Source organism: Hippocampus bargibanti, linkage group LG02, assembly GCF_051943395.1.
Source record: "Hippocampus bargibanti isolate YZ-2025 linkage group LG02, ASM5194339v1, whole genome shotgun sequence".
Lineage (NCBI taxonomy): Eukaryota > Metazoa > Chordata > Actinopteri > Syngnathiformes > Syngnathidae > Hippocampus > Hippocampus bargibanti.
The window spans coordinates 19,231,972-19,255,727 of NC_142735.1; the positions used below are offsets into that span (position 1 = coordinate 19,231,972).

The 23,756-nt window shown below is 39.0% G+C and overlaps 1 protein-coding gene across 3 annotated transcripts; it reads right to left on the reverse strand.

Moving 5' to 3' along the window:
• Positions 1–2,033: 2,033 nt before the first annotated feature.
• On the reverse strand, positions 2,034–20,841 carry efemp2a (EGF-like fibulin extracellular matrix protein 2a). 3 transcript variants are annotated; one of them, XM_088989844.1, is made up of 12 exons: positions 20,624–20,841; positions 17,941–18,012; positions 12,705–12,903; positions 11,492–11,540; positions 11,004–11,192; positions 9,131–9,253; positions 8,908–9,024; positions 7,220–7,339; positions 7,024–7,143; positions 6,334–6,460; positions 4,173–4,368; positions 2,034–3,196 (listed from the first exon to the last, which is right to left on the reverse strand). In XM_088989844.1, the coding sequence occupies exons 3-12, from the start codon at positions 12,792–12,794 to the stop codon at positions 3,023–3,025; spliced, it is 1,305 nt and encodes a 434-aa protein (XP_088845970.1). In that variant the 5' UTR covers positions 12,795–12,903; positions 17,941–18,012; positions 20,624–20,841; the 3' UTR covers positions 2,034–3,022. The 3 variants fall into 3 exon arrangements, with proteins under 3 accessions (XP_088845970.1, XP_088845971.1, XP_088845969.1); XM_088989845.1 differs by having other exon boundaries at positions 17,872–18,012; XM_088989843.1 differs by lacking the exon at positions 17,941–18,012 and having other exon boundaries at positions 20,624–20,840.
• Positions 20,842–23,756: the final 2,915 nt, after the last annotated feature.

A 23,756-nucleotide genomic window follows, 5' to 3' on the forward strand; every position in this document is an offset into this window, starting at 1 on the left:
AGGTTTCAAACTAGGTTACAGGTTCAAATTGATGTTTCAAACTGGGGTTCGGGTTTTGAAGTCAGGGTTTAAACTCATTTTTTTGGGGATTTTAATTGGCGTTTCAAAATGAGGTAAAGGTTGAAAGTTTGGGTGTTAAACTGTAGTTTTGAACCAAGGTGGCATGTTTTCAAAGTAGTGTTAGGGTTTCAAAGTTGAATTTTAAATAATAAATCATCATCATCATCATCATCATAGTAATAATAATAATAATACATTTAATTTATAAGCGCCTTTCAAAACTCTCAAGGACACTTTAAAGTTACAGGATATTTTTTCTGCGGGTGAGCAGCAGCAGCCACACACGCCGGCGTTCACTCGACCTGGAAGTAACAAAGTAAAAAACAAAAAAAAACTACATAACAAATAATATGACAACACAAAGACACAGAGTGTCTTTGTGAGTAAATGCGGTTTAGGAATTCAGATTAAGGTTTCAAACAAGGGTTAGGGTTGGGGTTTCAAATTGCTGTTTCAAACTGGTGTAAGGGTTTTAAACTGTGGTTTTGAAACAAGGTGGTATGTTTTGAAAATCTGATTAAGGTTTCAAAGTCGAATTTAAAATTTGCTCGAGGGATTCAAATTAAGGTTTGAAACTATGGTTTCAAAATGATGTTTCAAACTGAGGTTCGGTTTTTGAAATCGTGGTTTAAATTCATTTTAAGGATTCAAATTGGAGTTTTAAACTGAGGTTAGGTTTGAAACAAGCTTGTATATTTTCAAAGTAGGGTTTCAAATTGGGGTTTGGTTTCAAAAAGGTGTTTTAAATCATGCTTAGGTTTTGAAAATATTGTTTTAAACTCAGTTGTACTGTACAGCCATTGAAGTACTTGGGTGTTTTTGAGAATGTGCATAGTTTACACTAATGAACAGATGGTCGTTTTATGTGTGTTAGTGTGTCTAGGGGTGTGTGTTTGTGTGTCAGGTATTTCTCCATTTTGATTAGGGGGACAGGATGAAATTCCTGTTTGACGTCATCAGTTCATCCGAGGTGACTGAATATTCGAACATATGTTGTGTTTCTTTTTTTGGGAGGTTATGGACGAAGGTTTGTGGATGTGTACTGGTGGGCCGTGGGTGGGACTGCAAGCAGTGCGCGCCAGTGGACTGCCAAATAGAGGTTTCCTCACACTCCCAACCGCGTTTTTTTTTCTTTTTAACAGCTTACAACATCTCGATGTTGAGGGTGTCAGAACATCCATGCTTTAACAATGCTGTTAATAAACTCGGCGGTTTTATTTCTGTGCTCAGAACAAAGCCAAGTGTAACATATAAAAAGTGTTATCATACTAACATACAATCTTGTACTCAATAAACAATATGGAAATGGGGATGAATTCTTTCGGGCTACTGCCTTGTTTTTGGAGATGTTTAAAAAAAAGAAAAACGTTTGCTTTGCTGCCATCTTGTGGCATCTAGAGGAAATCGCATTTTTTGGAGGGTGGCGGGCGGAGCCATGGCTTCTTTTCAGATTTTTACGATTTGCAGCTCGCACCCAAAAAAATACATTTAAAAAATGCAGATACGCCTGCATTTTATATAAAAAAAAACAAACAACAAATAATGTATCAAAACATATTTTCTTGCTGCATGGCTTCAGCGTCAACACAGAGCCGATGCGCATGTGGAACTGTCTCGGTTTGGAATTGAAGCGGATTTCCGTGGGACAGGAGATGTGAGACAATCTCTTTTCGTCAATGGATGCTACAGCTGCGTGTTTGCTTTCAACTTTTAGCTTGTAGCAGACGTGCACATTACACCATGCTAAAGATTGAAGACCGCCTGTCTTTTGTGTTGTGTCACATTATGTGCTATTTTGTTTTTTACTTTATGATGGTGCCGCGACAATGGCTGCCTTCACAGCAGCTCCTGTGTTTTGTTTTCACTGCTGTGAAACGTAAATTTCTCCACTGTGAGACAAATAAAGGCTCATCTAACCTTAACAAGGAAAATAAAAAAGAGAAAAGATTGAGGGGAAACAAAAACTCCTAATCTTAAAGAGATTAATGTATGGTGTTTTTATTGGGGTTCAAAATGTAAGACAGAAAGGAAAAACAAATACAAACGGGTTGTTCCAATGTCACAAATTTGGGAAGCATCAAGAAGAAAAAGGCGTCATTTAAAGCTTGTGCTTTGCATCCGCATAATGAGAACAGGAAAAGACACAAATGGGAAGAACATGCATGCACACAAATGCACGCTCGTCTTGCTCCTTTATTATGACTACTTTCAGCAGACGACTTTGAAAGCCAAAATCCGTCTTTGTGTGTCAACGGGAACCCATTTTGAGCCCTATCCCTATCCCTATCCTTAATATCCTCTTAAGGCACTTTGTCCTCACTCGTAAGACAATCCAGAACACGAGTAAACAAACTTCAGCATACTAGTAGAACAACCACATACTAGCGAAGCGAAACTTTACACTAGTTGACACCTCCGTGCTACTACTATTGCTAGTGACTACATAAAATTATACGCTACTCGTTAGTATGGAATGCTTCATTTAATAGTCGTGCCAGCAGGATGTACAAGAACATGTGGCTGTCCGACAAGGGAGGACAAAATGCAAAATTGTATCCGGTCCTTTCAGCTATTTGAGAAGTTTGTCGATGTCCTTGATAAGAAGGCTACTGGTGCGTGACACATGGCTACTAATTGAGCCTAGTCGTGCTACCAGAAAGGTCGAAATGTGTCCGAGTAGAATAAAGACTGGCACTGGAAGTAGAAAAGAGTTACAAGCAAGCTACAGTTGAACTAGTACTCGTACTAGTACACCAAAGATATTCTACAAGTGCACTGAATGGTCTTACTAGTGATGACAAAAATGGTTTTCCAAGTGTGGAAAAGACACAAAAGATCCAAAAGAGCAAGGTTGCCACAGTTGAAGATGGCGTGAGAGTTGCACACGGCACTCCTCCTTGTGTTTATCGGTGTGGCTCGTCGTCCGTCCCGCATTCTGCGGGTGTCTGTTGATTTGCGAGCATTAGAAGGTGTAGGGGCCAATGTAGATGGAGAGTCTGAGGGCGGAGCTGCTTTGATAGTTGCCCTGGTAGCTGAGCAGCGGGTTGACAGACACCATCTCCAGGTCCAGCGTGTACTCGCGCGGGCCCGACACGGCCCGGGCCAGGACCAGCATGGCGCTGATGTTGTTGATTTGCTGAAGGAAAAATACAAGAAAATAATACAATATAAATATACAAATACAATACAATAAAATACAATACAATAATTAAAATCCTTTCTGGTATTGGCTTTTGAAGATCATACTTATTTTTTTACATTGTGTTTTAACTATTTTTTTTTTCACAATTTTTTTCTACTCTGAATTTTGGGATGTGAAAAGTGCATGCCAGCAATTTAATGGTACCAAAAATCTAGTGTTTAAAATGCTGTTTTTAAAAATTGTGTTTAATTTTTGACATTAAAATATGTATTTTTCACGGGAATTTTTATTTATTTGTACAAAATTTGGCCACGTTGTTGGTTGGAAAAAAAATCTCTGGAACTAAATGGTAAGAAAAATCTATTTTAAATTCACCATTTTAAAATGCTGAGTTGTTAAGACTGAATTATGGATTTTTAAACTAAATATTAGAAATAATTTTTGACTTAAATAATTTTTGACTTAAAACATATTTTGAAGAAATGTGTAGAACTTTTATTACTCCGATTTGTTTGTTTTTGACATTGAATTTTGATTTTTTTAACAAAATGTGGCAACTTTTTGGTTGGAAAAAAATCTTTGCAACTCCATGGTAAGAAAAATCTATTCTAAATTCACCATTTTAAAATTGTGAGTTTTTAAGACTGAATTATGGATTTTTAAACTATGTTTTTGACTTAAAATAATTTAGTTTAATAAGAACGATGTTAAAAATGCTTTAGAGAAATGTGCAGAATTTTTATTACTCAGAATTGTTTGTTTTTGACATTGAATTTGATTTTTCATAATTTTTTGCACTGATTTTTTTCCTGATTTGTCACACCATTTTTGATAATGATGTTTGATTTTTGTTTTTTTTTATTTCAAGAAAAAATATGTAGAATTTTTTTTATGAGGAAATCTGAAATTAACACGAAAAAAAAAACAGATTTTTTTTCTTCAAACAATCAATTTGCCGTCACATTCCTACCCTGATGTAGAAGTCTCCTTGCGTGTCACCAGAGCGAATGCGGAAAGTGTTGTAGGCTCCCGGGGAGACGCTGGTGGCCTGAATCTGGAAGATGTCGGATGGCACCGAGCGCTCCGACGTGATGCTCATATACCGGTGCACGATGGAGAACGGCAGATCTCGGCACGCCGCCTTGGTCACGGGACACACGCACCGGCTGCGCATGCACACACAGAGTGAAAATCATCATCAAAAAAGAGCTTTCATAGTTAAGGCAATGTTTGGAAATGAGCAAATGGGAGTTCGTGGAACACTACATCACAAAAGTATGCAACAAAAAAACTACTTGTTGCTAATATTAGGCCACTTTGTAATTTGAAAAACAGCCATCCTTTTCCCCCAAAACAAATAGTTTTACTGTCAAAGTTATAAAACAACAAAATCCTTCATTAAACCGGTCTGGTGGGGTGAGGTTCAATTTGGATCGTTCATACAATAGCCTGCTTAGGCAAAACAGGTTAGGCAACTTTCGTAATGCTGATGAGGGTCGTTATGCTGATGAGGTGATACCGGTGGGAGTGGGGGTAATAGGCCAGTCGTTAGTCAGGAATGTAGGAACAATCAGTGGGGCCACAGGGAGGGGTCCTCTGCCCCCTTAACCTGAGTGTAGGGACCTATCATAGCTGTGTCCGGCGCCACCATGTCTGGACATTAGGGATATATAAATGGGGCCGATACGACCAGGCAGACTTTAGTTCGCTGACGAAGCCTCTTGGATAGGAGGCGAAACGTCCGAAACCTTCACTTTTGTACAGATGACGGCTGAAGAAACCTTCTCATCGATGGACCACTCCTGTACGACTGAGAGCTTACACAGACGTTTTACTGTCAAACTATTTTTTTTGCTTAAAAATTAAATAGTGAGAGAGAGAGAGAAAGAGAGGGACTTTATCATCTTCTCCCTCAGAAATGTGACCTTCTAAAAGCTCCACATATATTTCAGAATAATATGTATGCGTTTGTTTTCAGATTAAAATCGCCGGCGTTCTCGTGAAATTTCTTCGAAAGAGCAGTTACAAAATCAACCGGCAGAGGGCAGCAGAGCTTAGCTAGTTTTTGCTTTCGTTGAGCTACAAATGCGATTAAAACCATTCACATTGTATGGCAGAACAACAAACATAAATACACAACATAAACGCAATACTGTACGTGCTATATCATTCAATCGAGTTACAATCAATGTGTAAGATCCATCATCCAAAACAACATTTCTATTAGTTTGTATTTATTCGGGAATTGAAAATATGACGTAGAGCGCCATTAAAGTGCTGGCCAGACCCCCAGCAATGTTTTTTTTTCCCTACCACAAGGAGAAGCATTTCCCTTTTTTCCACGTTAGCGCGTTGTTTTGGTTTCAGCTGTTGTTAACGCGCTATATAAAACAATACAATACAATACAAACAATAGTATGTGTTGCATTGTATTTTGGACAGCTGCCCTCATTTCAAGGTCATATAACTCCAGACCCATATAATTTAGGAATTAACTCTTTTTTTCTGATGAAAGAAGAGAGTCTAAGGTTTCTAACATGGTATTCAATGTTTATGTAGTCCTAAAACTCAATATTCTGTGGGTCCTGGAATTCGAGTGACAATGACAAAACCCTTGGCACTGGAGGGCACACAGTTTTGCACGTCTGGCAAATAAATTATTATTATTATTAAAAACTGGAACATCATCATCGTAAAATAAGACAGAAAATGCTGTGTATTATTCTCTCCAACATAATTCATTACAGTCTCCACATATTTTGAAGAGAAAAGCTATCCACTATTCACATCTGATTCCCACATTTGCTCTTTATTTGAATGTGTGTATGTTGACAGCGTCTTCCACCTGTGAGCAATACATGAAAGCAAAGTTGCATTTTCGTGTGTGTGTGTGTGTGTGTGTGTGTGTGTGTGTGTGTGTGTGTGTGTGTGTGTGTGTGTGTGTGTGTGTGTAGGGGGTTGAAAAAGTCAATATAGAAATTGTGCAGCTGGAAGTTGGAGCATGTGAATGGACGTCTTGGTTCTTGAGATTATTACAGGGAGATGAAGGCCAACATATTGGGAGCATGTGGATGCGTACGTCCACGCATGTGTTTAAAAACAGTCAAGCAGTCAGGCAGGCAGACACTTACTTGTCGGACACTTGCACATACGGGTCCAGGCATCGGTTGGCATCCACGCACTGGTATCGCCCGTGGATGTTGACACATGTCTGCGTGTCTGTGCACTGGTGTGCACCCGTTTCACATTCGTTGATATCTGTGTAGGCATGTAAAGAAATATTGCTTTAGTACAAGCAGGGGCCTCTGATTTTTTTGTGTTAATAAATGCATAACTAAATAAACAACTAACTAGACAAACAAACAAATACGTAATTACAATTGTATTTTTTTTAATATTGAATTTTTGCAATAAAAACATTCTTTATTCTGAAATTGTTTTACATTTTTCCTCAGAAAAAAATTAGAAACTTTTTTTCAGAAATAATGAAAATCTTTTTTTCTTGATTCTAAAACAAATGTTGTGAAAAACTACTATTAGAATTAAAATCCAAAAAAAAAATACCCTAAAAAGAAATAAGTAACTCTCTTTGAAAGTAACATAGAACTTTTTTAAATATTAAAAAAACAAACAAACAAAGAAACACAACTTCCAGCCCCCTTATAATTGTGTTTTATGTTCTCATTTCTAGGCAAAAAAAATCCCAACACAAAGATATTCAATGTCCTTTTTTTCTGTAAACATAAGGGTTTCAGACAATGCAATGATGGATATTGTACTTGGTCGCGTGCAAGGAGAGGCAAACATGCATCCTGACTCACCCTGGCAGAGTCGCGTGCCTTGCAGCTGGTATCCCTCAGGGCAAACACAGGAAAACTTTCCAGGCTGGTTGACGCAGCGATGTTGGCACAAGTAGCTGGAGTAGCTGCACTCGTCCACGTCTGTCATAGTCAACACGCCGTCGCTCAAAGCGGATTCACATCCCGAGTCACGCCTTCTTGTGATTCGGTCACTTACCGTTACACGCGAAGCCGTCCGCCGCCAACTCGTAGCCGTGCTCGCAACGGCACAGGAAGGTGCCGTATGTGTTGTAACAGCGTTGAGAACATGGGGCGCCCATGTCGCACTCGTTCACATCTGAGAGGAAACCAAATAATAATAATAATAATAATAATAATAATAATAATAATAATAATATTATAATAATTAATATTATTATTAATTTTTATTATTATTATTATTATTATTATTATTATTATAATAAGTTGCATAATAATAATAACAATAAAAGTTGAATTTTTATTATTACTTTACAAACTTTTCACCTTACGAACATTACATTTGCGAGAATATAATCTTGGCATATGAACTAGTCGGTTGCTGGCGGACTAATTTTCCACATCACCTTTGAGTGCAGATCGAGTGGGGTATTTTTGCTATTATGGGACCGAAAAAGACCCCACCACAGGCTAGTGTTAAATCAAAGAATTATGGTCATCGAAAAACACGAATGAGGTGTGCGTTTCTGTGACTTAGCGTACCAGTACGCTAAGTCGACCATTGCTACGTGTGGCTAAGGGTGTTTCTGTGTTGTCTCAGCAACAGTTTCAGGCAATAGAAGAGGTTGAAAAATTTCTGTTGTTTCAAAAAAAAGCAGCTAGCAGGGGACCATGTGAGTGAAGGTATTATCGCCGAGAAAGCACACCAACTTCACTCGGATATCATCAAGAGGCAACTACATCAACGGCCATCGCAAAGGTAAATAAAACGACTTTATTATACTGTAGTTTATTTCTTTAATTACAATACAATAGCACATTTATTATACATAAAATAAGGAATATTTTGTGTAGTTTTAAGGCTTATTTAGGAGAAAATTATGTTTTATGGTGACCTGGGAATGGATTATTCTAATTTTTAATGGTTTCTTATGGGAAATAAATGTTTGGCAGATGAATTTTTCACCTTACACACAGAGTCTGGGAACCAATTAAGTTCGTAAACTGAGGTATTACTGTATATATAATAATAATAGTTATTATTATTATAACAATCATCGTCATCATCATCATCATCATACTAATAATAATAATACTACTAATACTACTAATACTACTAATACTACTACTAATAATAATAATAATAAAGTGCACCGGAAATATGCAAAAACACATTTTGAATTTTTTTTTTAAAACATGTCAAAAATGAAAAAATGAAAAATAGGTAAAAAAGTACAACTATAATAGGTAAATATATAGAAAATATAATGTACAAATAATAAAAAATAATGTTGTGATAAAATATTTTAATATAGATAAGTAGATTTTAATAAACTATATTTTAAAAACAGGCTTGATGAAAATGAAAACATTTGATGAAAACAATGAAAAATGAAAACATTTTTGATAACGAAATCATCTAAGATCAGATATGAGCTTTTGGGTTTTATTTGAAATATATTTATTTCAGTAATGTCATCCATGCAGCAAAAGGCCACTTGATAAATGTAATTTAATATATTACTCACTACTAGGGGCATTTTTTGAAAATATTGTCAGTGAAAAGGAATATAGTACGACAACCAATAAAAACTCAACATGGCTAAAATGCAAATGATCCTATTTGACAGAGCATATGTAGCCTTGAAGTCCCTTCCAAAAAGCCGCTGATTCTTAAGAAAACACAAGTGGGAGGTTGTCACTCACCGACGCAGGAGCGGTTGTTTCCCGCCAGCTGGAAGCCAGGCTCACACTGACACGTAAAGGAGCCGGGAACGTTGACGCAGCGATGCTGGCAGTACCTGTACCTGCACTCGTCGATGTCTGGCAAAGGAGCGAGAATGGACCCCTCATATATCATTGAGTTAATTCAGTCTGCTAACCCAAAATAAATAAATAAATAAATAAATAAAAAGACTCGGTGCCTCACCAATGCACTCGGTGCCCACTTTGCGGTAACCGTCGGGACAGTGGCATGTAAATGCCCCCAGAGTGTTGACGCACTGTTGGCTGGGTTGGCAGTCATGTTCGTCGCGCTCGCACTCGTCCACGTCTGCGCTTGGAAAGGAACTATGTTGGTCAGTTATACAGTCAACAAAGGTAGTAGGTCAAAGTGCAATTGAAAAAATAAACATACATTGTTTTTACCACGCCTGCAAACTTCAAACATTTTTATACATGTGAAAAAATATACACTATTTAAAGCACTGCGGTTTTGTTTGACGTCACTTTAAGGAAACGAAATGAAGATCCACTCACTTGGGCATTCCTTGAAATCAGAGTCACACTGCGCTTGCTTCACGTTGGTTATTAGTCACTCGCTGTTATAAAAGGTCATTTTCTTTCATGATTTTTTGTAAAAGAATAACTGTGTCTTCCAAAAAAAAAGCTTTAATATTTAGGAAGTAAACTTGAATTTGTATTTTATTTTTAAATAAATATGTTGGAAAAAGTTTGATTTTCTTACTCTGTTGTTGTCACACAAGACTGCCACTAAAATTCAAAGCATCTATGCTTCAAGGAGTTTTTTTTGTTGTCCTCAGTTGATAAGAATATTAAAATTTTATATGAGCATGAAAATGTTAAAACCAAGTCCATCATTTCATCTGCGAAAGCCAGTTAGCTTAAAGCTAACATATAATGTAAAATATGACAAATAGGCTGCTGAAAATTTGGAGTGATGTGATGGTACCTCTAAACTTTCAAACAACCGCGACAGAATACTGCAGAAGACGATAAACTATTGCTTGAAAATATGTGGCACCGTAAAAAGGTGAGATTTTGCCCTCTTACCTACAGCTAGTACTAGTAGCACATTTTTAAATTAACATTTGTTAACCTCTAGTATGTGGATTCAGCATTAGCACAGAGCGCCGATGCATATCAAAGTCAAAGTCAGCTTTATTGTCAAATATGGAACTGTCACGGCTTGGAATTGAAGCCGATTTATATGGAACACAGGAGATGTGAGGCAATCTATTCTCGTCAATGGATGCAACAGCTCCGTGTTTGCTTTTATCATTTAGCTTGTAGCAGGCTTGCACATTTCAACATGATGCCCCTTATCCACTGGTGAAAAGGACGTTTTGATCCTCTCCTCTTTCATCTAGAACTGCTTCATATGACAAAGAGGGTGCAGAAAGTGTTTAGGATTGAATGACTGTCTGTGTCTTTGTGTTGTCATATTATTTGTTATTTAGTTTTTGTTTTCACTTCAAAATGGCGCTGCGAGAGTGGCTGCCTTTACAGCAGCACCTGTATTTTGTTGTTTTACTTTTCCTTTCCTCTTCCTTTCATCACTTTGCTGCTATGAAATGTAAATTACTCCAGCATTTTGATTTGTAGAAACAAACATTATCAGGAAGAAACAATATTTTAATCGGTTGTTAAATTTGATGCGACTTTATTTGTCTATTTGTTGCCCAATTATTGGGGATAATGAATGAAGAATGAAATCCGAGACAACATGTCAATAAAATACCTCATCTGGCTTTCGCTAACTGGGACAGCAACAAATTCCCAATATAATTTTCAGGTGCGGGAAAAAAAGCAAATAGTTTGAGTTCATGTGTTTATCGGCTTATTCATCCTTGCAAGACTGCAGCTGTGGTCGTGTGAAAGCTACCAAATTTCTACACAATCTGTCAACCCCCCCCCCCCCACCCCCCCAAACACACACAAAGGCAATCACACGCATTGACACCCACCCAAATTGCTCCGACCTCTTGCCGCCCCCCCCAGAGATAATAGCCCAATTTCCATAACATCCACGATACGGCCCACCTGTCCACAGCCACACTCACCCACGCAGCTGTCGCCTTGAGGCTCGTACCCCAGGGGGCAGGGGTTGAAGGCCTCGGTGGGCGCGATCGGGGGCTCGGGGGCCGGGATCACTGAGGCTGAGCGGGGGAGGCACAGGTAGCCTCCGTAGTGGTTGAAGCATTTCATCTCCCCCTTGCACGCATCCGGGATGGTCTCGCACTCGTTGATGTCTGACGTCGCATATATGCAAACATCCAATCAGTGCATGGTTAACCGTTTTTACATTTTTGTATTCTGCAATGTGTTGGATTTAGGATTTTGGGGGGAAATGCTTGCTATAGTTTAGTTTTAGTCTTAGTTTTTAGATCAATAGAACAACCAACCAATAGATTAGAACATACTGTAACTTAAAATAACAATTTTGACTCAATAAATAAACCCATCAACAAGATTATTCACAGCCCAAAAAAATGCCAAAAACACATTTAATTTCAACAAATAAACTTAACTATAAATATCCTACTTTTACCTTTGCAGTGCTCTGTTTGGGGGTCCCAATGATAGCCATCTGTGCATTCCTAGAAAGAGCAAAACATGGATAAATTAGCAAATCAAGTCAAGTGTCAACATGCATTACATCAAAATGTCAAAATCATCAACCAACAGCAGTCCATGGACCAAAAAAACAGGTGTTTTTAATCATACTGTATCATAAATATGGACATGTGAATCCTACGTTTTAACATGCACATCGTATACTGTAAAACAGCTTACAAATTCAGACATAATTTGTTTGCTGTAAGGAGTTGAAAATTAAACATGGATCCAAAACACCTCGATATTTACTTGGCCGATATATAATATTTATACTATACTTAATACTATTATTATTTTTGGCATAAGCTACCCGTTGACTTTGACAGAAGGTAAAACTAGGCCAAAAGAAATATGAGCAAAATATGCCCACAAGCTGCCTGCAGAAAGGAATATTTGTCAAAAGAAAAAAATATCTAAATAATATTAAGAAAAATAAATATAGAGTAAAGTCTCGTTATATCGATATTCAAGGGAGTCCGAAAAAATATCGATATAACCGGGACTATCGATATATCCGACCCTGTTTGCATGTATTTTTTTCCGTGCGTGCATAGAAATAGCATCGATATAACCGGGACTATCGATATATCCGATATCGATATAACGAGACTTTACTGTATATATATATATTTTTATTTATTTTCTTAATATTATTTAGATATATTTTTATATATATATATATATATATATATATATATATATATATATATATATATATTTATATAATATTATTTATATATATATTTTTCTATATATATATATATATATATATATATATATATATATATATATATATATATATATATATATATATATATATATATATATATATATATACAGTCATACTTCGGTTTTTGTCCACAATCCATTCCAGAAAGCTGTTCAAAAACCAATTTGTTCAAAACCAAAACAATGTTTCCCATTATAATCAATGTAAGAAAATGTAATCCGTTCCAACTCTAGAAAACGGTGTACATTAAAGCAGTTCTAAAACATAAACACCATAAACACAAGAGCACATCATTTGTAAAATACTGTAGAAACCAACTAATATATTTTAATTTCACCAATTTTAACATCAACATTAACATTGTACATTATATATTATCATATTTAATCTAGAGCGGTAAGTGAGGCATACGTACCGTTTGGGTGTCAATTTCTTTGGGCGGCTGTGAAATAACGCTGCGGAGGAGCACGCACACGCACACGACTGACACACACACCCCCTGCATACTAACCACGAGACACTAGAACACACATAAACACATAGGCGCGCGCCCACGCACACAGCGATGAGGCAGGGTCGTTGACTTTGGATGGTGCAGCGCAGTCACTCAGCATCTGTGGGGAAGAGGAAATGACAACGTGGCAGGTGTATTAAAAAAACAACAACAAAATGGTGCCATTCAACGGAGGCCCAATGGAAGAAACATGATGTTGGTAGCAAAAAGAGCATGAAGAGGGAGACAGTATCCCCTAATAGTACATAAAGGTCCGGGAATCAGTTATTTTTTTCCCAGAGAGCACAGACAACGTTCATCAATACATTGATGCTAATGTTCATTAGCTTGTCTATGGAGCTTGGTATTATGTGTTAGCAGCTAAATTGTCAATCCTTTGTCATTTATGGTCGCTATGTTTCGTTGATAATTGGATTATGACAAGGTCCCTAGAAGAAAATTGCCATGGACTTGAAAAGTTTGCAACCCCCTTGCACTGAGCCCCCCCATCCCACAAAAAAAATCAACTTGGACTGGCTGGCCTGTTTGTCAGCCAAACACTGTGGCCTTGATTGCTAGATGACGAGAGTTGACTCTCAGCAGGTAGAAGAACATGAACATTGTGACGTCCTGCAGCTGCACATTAACATTACACAAATACCTTTTTTTTCTGTTGGTGCCGCGTTGAAAGCCTTCTGTGTCCTTAGCCTGGCAAACTGTAACGGCTTACAAGAATACCCTGGCTGCTTTACAGTCAGTCACATTGAAACTCTGTATGGTGCTAAAATGTTCTGGTCGAATGGACCCAAGTTATTCGCTGGGGATAGGGAGCCAGCCAACAACATTGAAACTCTGCAAATGATTACCACCACTTCTTCAAGTAATATTTGTCTGCATTAATAATTTAACAATGGTAAGTCCCAAGCAGAAGGGTGAAAGAACTCTCACTTGGAAGTAACGGAGGTTTATTTTAAAGTCAAAACTTCTTGTTGTCATAAGGACACATTCACTCACGAGATAGGCAACACTTAAAGGACAACCGACGCCTCCTTTGTTTGGTCTGAAAACTTCGTGTTGATGGCGAAATTAGAAGGAAAACACATAAATAACGCGATGGTGAATCCTTGTGTGTTGCACCAAGACTACTATTTCATACTACTATTTGATACACAAATTCCCAGCAGACAAATCAGCCCATTTCCAATGGAGCTTGGGCGCCATCTTGTGCATTTTCTGGGACGCTACATTGCAGTCCAGACGCAAACATTTATGCTTTCCTCTTCAGAACTATTTGAATCATATTCATAACTGGATGAGTAACAAGAAAGCATCTTCTCCGAATCTGAAGCCATTGTTTTGATTCTAGAGCAAGGCGAAGACGTCCTGGCGTGACGTCACGAACAAGGGGGCGGGACCTTCTGAAACTCGCCATTTCCGGGGTCATTTTGAAGTAGTTTTGGGACACTTTAACTCATTTTTATTTGTGTTTTGCATTTGACTAAAAATATCAGCCTGCGTGTTTTGGGCATTTTTGATATTATAAAACGAGTCGCCATGTGTGTCGAAAAGAGAACAAGGTGTTTGTCCTCACCCATCTGTCTGTTCATTGAACTTTTTACCATCCTTTCTTCACGATATTATTCACATTTGAACATCTGACCACAGCAGAACGAGAAGTGTAGATAGAGAGATTGTATTGGGCTCTGTGCTTTTTCAATTGGAGCTGCACCTGTGTGGAACCTCATCACTATCAAAAATCCAAAATCAAACACATTGAAGTCCCAATTAAAGAAATGGTTGGACAGTCAACATTAACCAGAAGAATTGCTGTCCCATGTTAGCATCTTGCATTGTGAATGTTTTTACACTTTTCATTGGGTCTAATTGCTGGTCTATTGTGACTCTAATGTCCATTTTAGCCTGACTGTACTTTTATAGTTATAGTTATGTAAATATGAACTTTTAGCTTACTTGTATTTTTTTTTACATTAGTACCGTATTTTCAGTGTATAAGGCTCCCCCCTAATGAATGGTGTATTTTCATTTTTTTTCCATATAAAACGCGAACCGGACTATAAGGTGCACCATCAATGAATAAAAAAAGTTTTCCAAATGTAATACAGGTAAATAAATAGACAAAAGTTTTCCAAATATAAGGCACACCACATTATAAGGCGCTACACTAGAGGCTGAGGTTACGCACTACATCTTCTACAAGGGGAAAATGGAGTCGGTGGCTACTGACAGTAGTTGCGAGATCCGTTGTGGCTCACTAGTACTTCACATATAAGGCACGCCTGCGTATAAGGCACAGGGTCATCTTTTGAAGAAAATTAAGGCTTTTGGGAAAATATGGTATATTGTTGACATAGGGCTGCATAGGAATAATAACTTTCTGGCTTTACTTTGTTTATTAATATGTACAGCAACAAAAAATGCTATTGAACATTGGTCACCAAATCTTTTTTTTTTTCAGCAAGATTCATTTTTTTACATCTGTAAAGAGGCAAACAGCCATGCTGTGATTAGAATGTACTGTATTGGTAAAATTATTTTGCCACTAAAATGACCCAAAAAAATTAACCACATGATAAGAAATTGTGTTTTTCTGCATCTAAACATGGTTATTTTCTGGAGAAATGGCTAAGATGTCCATTACATTTAATCGTCTTTCTACTCCTTTTCCATTCAGGCTCTACAATGCCTCTATTATGAAATTATGAAATGTGTTTTGTTCTTTGCCACTGACAAGCGACCAGGTGTGGCAGGCTAAGCTGAACAGTGAAAGCGGTCTTTTCCATTGCCATCTTCTCTTTGCTGATTGGCTGTCAGAAATCACCCGATTGTGCAAGCTCATAGTTAAGGCATATATAACTGCGGACATCGTGAGTTGCTAAATATGGCTTCTTGCCGCGCTAAAGGGCCACCGCGAGTGCATGCCAAGCAGCTGCAGTTCCAACGCATGACAAGGATTTATAATCAGCGGCAGCTTGCTCACAAGACAAAGTGCAGACCACAAGGCTTGACGTGGTGCTCCCCCCCCCCCCCTCTCCTCAAAGACAAGAGCGTGACATCATGGGCTATTTATGTCTTGAGACCCACGCATAACATACCAAGAGACCCACAGTACGTGACCCGACTGGACCGCACTACTGGTGGGAAGTCACCACGTACAAACACTTGACTTCCTGCCCTTGAGTTGACTTTTCGGCAAACTCTATTTAACTTGTGTAATTTCAACTAAATACTGAACTATCTACTCACTGGACGACTAAACTTAAAACAGAGAATGCTATGTGTTGTGTATTCAAACAAACACATAGCATTGCCTCAGGAAACCTACTTAGCTTAATGCTAACAAACAAACCAAAACGCCATTGCAACGCTAATGGTTAGCATTCAGATTTTTGGTTTCAGAAGCTGAGGGTATTTGAAAACAAACGGCGTGGCAACATATCCACGCACCATAAAAATATGCAAAGGCATATATTCTTTATCCTCACCGGAAAATGCATTTTATTAGTACGGCTTGGTTGGCTCCATATGGCTGAATGATACTTCCCCCAGGTGGTCAAGGCTTATGATGAAGCAGTAACTGTTTTATTTGTTCATTTAAATTGTGTTACTAGGAAATATTTTTAACAAATACAATGGTATTTTTGTAAATGAAAAATATTTCTGAAACATTTTATCCTAAAGTACATTTCAGAGTGTGTACAAGTTTGTGACTTTAGTAAATGAGTTGTTATTGTATTTTTGGGGGGTTACAGTATCTCTATTTTTCTACACAGGCATTTGTACTTCAAGTACAACATGTGAATGCTGTAACCACCTCGACCGAACAGCAAGAAATGTGTTGCAAAAGTACCAAAAACAAAGTGACCAATTCGTTTGGCTTGAGGTGACTGACTGTGGCCGTGGACGGACGTGTGGAATGCCCGCGGTGAGGATGTGGCCGCTGATTCTCAGCCGGGATGCCCTGGCATGGACGTGGTTCCCAGAGTATCGCTTTTCTGGGAAACCCCCCCTCTGAGGCCCAGCAAGGCCAGGGTGGGAAAAGTATGGCATGCCGGCCACGAGCAACTCACTGTTTTGAGCATTTCCGATAGAAAGGGTCATCGGTCAATATTTGCTGCATTAACTCATTCACTGCCAGACGTGCAAAAATGTGTCCACTCCAGTGCCAGGGTTTTTGTCATTTTCAGTCAAATTGCAGGACCCACAGAATATTGAGTTTTAGGACTACATAAACATTCAATTCAATGCAGTGTAGGAAACCTTAGACTTTCTTCTTTCATGAGAAAAAATACTTAATGCCTAAGTTATATGGGTCTGGATTAATATGAGATGTAAGTGGGGGAGGCTGGACAAAAGGCAAATGCTGCCCCCTCGTGGGAGGGAAAAACATTGACAGAGCTCTGACCAGTGCTTTATAGGCGCCTCCCAAAGTAAAACCAAAACCCGAACAATTTCGGGAATGGCGTCCACATCATATTTTCAATTCCCGAATAAATTCGAGAATGGCACTGAATGAGTTCATTTAGCCGCACTGTCACAAAATTAACTTCATGTCTAATTTTTTTTTGCTAAATCATTAGTCAAAGTCAAAGTCAAAGTCAGCTTTATTGTCAAATATGCTAATATGCATGACATACAGCACAGATGAAATTAATGTCCTCTCGGACCCAGCGTGCAAGACATGCAAGGCACTTATAACGTGGCTAAAAAAGACATACAATTGACAACAGACAATACATGTAATTTCTGTATGTAAAGTGAGGTAGTGTCGTATGGAAAGTGAGGTAGTGACGTAAGCTGTTATTTGCTAAGCAAAAACAAATGAAAATGGTTAATTAAGACCCTTACTATAGCGCTCTAAGGCACTACAAGATGCTGTTTTGGATTTGTACAGTCATTGGTGTAAAGGAAGTAAGTTGAAGTCACATTTCGGCTGACTGACGAGCATTTGAATTCACACCCCAGCGGAATTTGGAAACGATCCAATAAGGATTGGGGCTCTGACCTCTGCGGGTCCATTTATACATTTTCGGTCAGCACAATTTAACAGGCAAAATGTCAGCTCGCTTACACAAGTGACCACCTGCGGACTTGGGAAAACACACAGGGGGACCTCACGCAGACACGCACGTAAGCGGACCTGGGGGGTTGTTCTGCTTGGCCGGGCATGGAGAAGCCAAAGCACTCCCTGGTACCGCTGGGAGCGCTCCACCTGCAAAACCCAACAGTGATGGATGGCGGAGGACCCCGTGAGAAATTCTCTTCTCAAATCCAGCGACCTGCTGTGATGCTCCGCCGGCATGCCCTGCCAAGTGGGTCAAAGGCCTGATTTCTCATGCGGGCTGACAATAAGGACCAAGACAACCGTTTGTTGCCTTCCTGATGCTTTTCCCACCTTAGGCCACAAAGTGAACGACGGCTATTGACGAAGAAGAGAAGGCCCCCAAATAATTTCCCAAAATAAGTCATTATTCTCACTAAGCGGCAAATTAATTCCTGTGAGAATTTTGGTGCATACCCTTTTTGGATATTAGTATGGCCTGCACTAAATTTGGCTGCACTGTACATAATTATACGACAACCTCAAATTCCACTTCAGGGGACATAGGCAAATATAGTCTAAAAACACATGAATGCACAAATTGTGCCATACGAAGAAGTAAATAGTTGACCGTAAATGTCTTTGATACAATAGAAGACATGGAAATACCACACAGAAAGAATAGAGCCCAGCTTCGAACCCTGAACCGCAGAATTGCGAGGCATATAGGAAATACCCAATCCACCATTCCACTGCCGTGTAATATTTGAGGCATTAATGTTGCGGAAAAAAAGTGCTTACAATATTTGAAAAGGCTTTTCTTCTTAAATAATTGTTTGATTGATTTAAATAAACAATTTCATATAAAAAGTATAGCTAACATTTATATCAAGGGTGTCAAACTCATTTTTGTCACGTGCCACGTTGTAGTCACCATTTCCCTCGGTAGGCCATTTTGACAGTAAAACCATATCATTGTTTCCTCCCTGCCTTTTTTTAATTACATAAGGCTACACAATTAATAGATAACTAATTTTGAAATCAAAGTCAAGGAGATTAGTTTGTACCACTATTATTACACTTTCTGTGCTCATGTAAAACAATAAAACGCTTGTAGTAGCTCAACACGATGATGTATTGCATGTGACAATATCTAATTGGGGATAGATTTTAGCATGCATCATGGAAGTTGATCTGGTGTGAATTGCTTTCGCGGGCCACATCAAATAATATGGCGGGCCAGATTTGGCCCCAGGGCCTTGAATTTGACACCAGTGCTTGATATGATCTCATAATTTAACCCTAAATAATTACGAATAACGAAAAGGAAAAAAGTGACAATTTATTACGTTATTGTTAGAATTATTACTGCTTTACATTTTTGAACAGCGACTCAATTGAATTTGTAATTAGATGTCATGGTAAATAAATAAAAGAAAAGTCAATATTGAGAAAAAGTCAATACTTGTACTATAGTACAAAGTTCCTAGTATTGTTCAATTAATAGTAAAAGGTTTTATTGTTTAAAAAAAGAAAAAAAGGCTTGTGTTTGGTAGAACTCAAAGAAATAATAGATTTGTTGCCCAAAACAATAAAAACAAACCCATTTATCAAGAATCTTGTGGGCCATATCAGTGATAGTTCTGATAGTGTACCGGATTTGTCTGCTCTGAGTATGACATCTCTGATTTCTGCATGTGACTCGGACTTACGTACATGACCCGTCTCACCCTGCAGTTACCTCTTTGCTGCGTGACGCAGAAATGGTGACCATGCTGTATACTGCATGTCTACCCTCCCATTAGAGCCGCTGAAACATGCCGAGCCAAGGAGCCGACGGCTGTCATTATGGGGCCGCATTTACTATCGTGCCACTCCAAAAGTAGAGCGCCGGTGCACTCGTGACATGTTAACAAAGAGAGGAGGTTCTTCTCATCGACCACCATAGCTATGTTGATGCGAATTTTGAAAAGTCCCAAGGGTGGGGGGTGGGGGTGCAGGTTTTTTTTTGTCTGCAGCTGGAATCGGGAGCTCGTTGAACCTGCACCCTCATACATAGGTCAATTGGATTGGATTGGATTTGCCTTTATTAGTCTCACAGTGGAGAAATTGAAACTTTAATCATGCTTCCCTCTCAACTCTTCACAGCTTGACGGGTGCAGCAGGAGAGAATAAAACTGATTTATATCAAAGTGGCAATGGTTCATTTTAATGAACAATTTAGTATGTTCATTTATTATTGTTATTTTTGTTATTGATGTTTTGAGAGCAGTGCTATCATCCATCCAAAGTTTATAATTCCCAAACTCTTCCAATATATCAATGATGTTTTGTTTACATCTGATTGTTCCTTTTGACTCTATCGTGGCCCATTTGGTCGAATGAAACTCATGCAAGCATAAAAAATAAATTCTCTTATTTCCAAGTGGATTGAAATATACAATTTGGGTAAAACAGGTTCAAATAAATTGACTAAAGAGTGGACGCTGCTTCTGCTGGCTGTAGAAAGACTGGTATTAACAAAACGCATAATACGTATCATCAAATCAATCATTTTACAATCTGCAAGACAATAACTTTGTTCATTAAAAACTCGATGCCATACAATTTTGGCTGAAACAAAATATGAAGCGAACGAATGAATATCACGGTGGAATTACATATCAGGTCCGTATGCGACCAAAACGAATCACTAAGCAGCTGAGCGATTTGAAAAATTCAACCAGGCCTTATGGTTACTACGCGGTGATGTCAACTATTTCATAAAGTCAAGTAAACTCACCAGCGAGTCTTGTTACGAGATGTGCGCGTCTCCTTGACCCCCGGCGTGTCCGACTGTGGCCAAGTGGTCCCTAAAGCTCCAAGAGGTGTGCCCTGAGAGACTGAGTGGGAGACAGCTGGAGCAGCTGAACACATGCAAAAAGGAGCAGGGAGGGCGAGCCAGCCAGAGAGAGAGAGAGAGAGAGAGAGAGAGAAAAGGGAGTGGACCGCTCATTTGTCTTACACCCCGCCCCCCCTCCTCCTCCTGTGGCCCCCTGCGCAGTGCCCCCGCTAAGCCCCTCTCACCACCCCTCTTCAAGTGTAGGGATGCGAATTCCTGGTCTGTAGGCCAAATACCCGAAAATCTGTCCAAATGGCGAGCGAACAACAACTTCACAGATGCACACACACTCGACCCCCCCTAAACCGCCATCCATCCCGCTCCAACAACACACCTGGTTTCGTTTAGACTCAATCCCCCGCAAAAGCCCCAACCAAGCTCTCCCACACCCTTCTGCCATTTTACCCCCCATACACCTATATTTACCTCCCCGGGCCTTCTTTTTCCATGAAGCCACGAAAAGAAAAAAAACTTCCAATCTGACGTGCGGGATATTTATAGGCAGGGAGCAAGAGAGAAATAAATGGAATGTTGACAAAAATTAGAGAGTGGAAGAGCGAGCGAGCGAGTGAAAGTGGAAAAAGTGTCTGCTTACTGGGCAAGAATGAAGCCTTTCTGCCTTGAAATGCTTTCAAACAAAAACTACTATCATTATCACTCTGCAAGCGTATCGCTCAATATTTTTACATGACTAATCTGTTACGCCGCTTGCAATCATTTCCGGCCGGGTCAGTGTTTCATTCCCGCAAGAAACATGCATCGTCTCGATATGTTGCAAAGGCCATGTGGATGTTGCCTAACCCGCATGAGGAGTGGTTGACGTGCGATTCAAGACGAACGCCACCGGAGGCTTCATTCCAACGCATGATGAAATATTCTCTGACAAAAAGTTCCCTTGGCTTTTTAACCCTCGGGCCTTACTAGATTTTATGACCCTTTCAGCTGGTTTGGTGCCAATAATCACCACCTACAGACATCGGCTTTCGTTTTCTTTTGCTTCTTGTAATATGGAAAGTTGTCGACAAGCATCCATTCTTGAATTAGTATAAAACAGTGGTAAACATTTAACACGTCTTTAAAAAGAACTTCGCTCTCCAAGTAACGGATAGAAAATATCAAAAGTGTCACGTTTTGGTTTGTGACCAACGGGTGGCACTTTCGGGCCCCGCATGCAGCAGCACGGGTGTTGGTCGTTTTAATCAGTAGCAGTTAAAAGGACTGCCGGCACGATCATTCAGTGTCGGGTCATTGTTTGTTTTACCCGGTCAGCTTTGTTTCGTCTGGTCATGTTTTACTCCTGGTTTGGTTTGCTACTTTGGACCTTTTTGTTCTGATGAATTTGTTGTTCGAGATTTTGTTCCTGCTGAGGTTATTTTGTACAATTTGTCAAATACACTCTGCACCTCACTCCTGCCTGATTTTTGGGGGTCCATCACCACCAACACCTGGCAAATCGCGACAAAAAGGGGGGGGAAATGGACTGAAATGATTCAATGTATAGTCAAACAGTGAAAAAAAACAATATTCTGCAACGTACAATTGCAAAGAATTTAGGGAACGCATTATCTACAGTCCATAATTTTATCACAGGTTTCAGCAAATCTGGAGAAATTACCCCATGTCATCAATAAGGGAGAAAAAAACAAAACCGAAGGCCCGTGATTTCGATCCCTGAGATGGCCTTGCATCAAAAAACAACATAAATGTGTCAAGGATATCATGAACACATTGGTTGGGGAAGTCATCAGAAAACCAATGTCAGGAAATAAAGTTGGGTGCAACTTAAAACTCAACGATGAAAAGCGAAAGCCATTTATCATCATCAACAACAACCAGGAAATAGCGCTCGCCGGCTGCTCTGGGCCTGAGCTTTTCTAAGATGGACTGGTGCAAAGTGGAAAAGTGTTCTGTGGTCTCAAGAGTCCTCATTTCAAATTGTTTTGCGGACATTGTAGTGCGTACAAGTACATACAGGTTTTGGAAAAATGTGCTGCGAGCCAAGTCTTTTTCAAGGATGACCTTGATTTTTATTTGAGAAAGACTATGCCAGAAAACATTCGGCATGCATTACAGCATGTGTTCATGATTGTACAGATGGTGTTGATGCTTGATGATCCTCTCCATTTTAAGTGCTTATTCGCCATTCAAATCTTTAGGGTTAATTGTGTTCTGAGTGATGCTCAAAATCAACAGGCTACCACTTGTTAATTTTTTGAACTAGAACTTGTGAATTTATTTTGTTCTGTTTGAATATGATACATCGATAAATGCTTCTTTTTTGCAAACTCAGAATGTTATAGGAAGTTGGTAATTTGTCGACAAATTAATTGATGTAATTTCAGACGACTCAATGAGTTGGTATTAGCAGGAAATCTAATTTCACCCCAACTTCATCCATTATTCATAGCGAATAATTAAAACCCTTTGCATTTAGAGTCACCTGCCGAAATTTAGTAAGGAAGACTACAACAAATTATTGATATATTTAAAGGACAACCGACGCCTCCGGACAAGTTGTGTCCATCATTTGTAAAATCACTTCAAATGACTTCTACTGAGCGTATTTTACAAAGATTCCACCGCCTATAGCCATATTTTACCTTTTAAGACTCGCGCTGATTATTCAGGAAGTCTTGTTTCCGAGTTGGTGACGATTCCTGACCGAGAAAGTGACACACAATGCATTTTGGGTACTTTGGTCTGAAAACTTCGTGTTGATCCGTGTTGATGGCAAAATTAGAAGGAAAACACATAAATAACGTGATGGTGAATCGTGTGTTGCACCAAGACTACTATTTGATACTAGTTGACACAAATCCCAGCAGACAAATCAGCCCATTTCCAACGGAGCTTAGGCGCAATCTTGTGCATTTTCTGGGACGCTACATTGGAGTCCTGATGGCTCGAATTGATACGGAATGACTTCTTTAATCGATTGCAAACATTTTTGCTTTCCTATTCAGAACTATTTGAATCATCTTCATAACTGGATGAGTGACAAGAAACCATCTTCTCCGAATCTGAAGCCATTGTT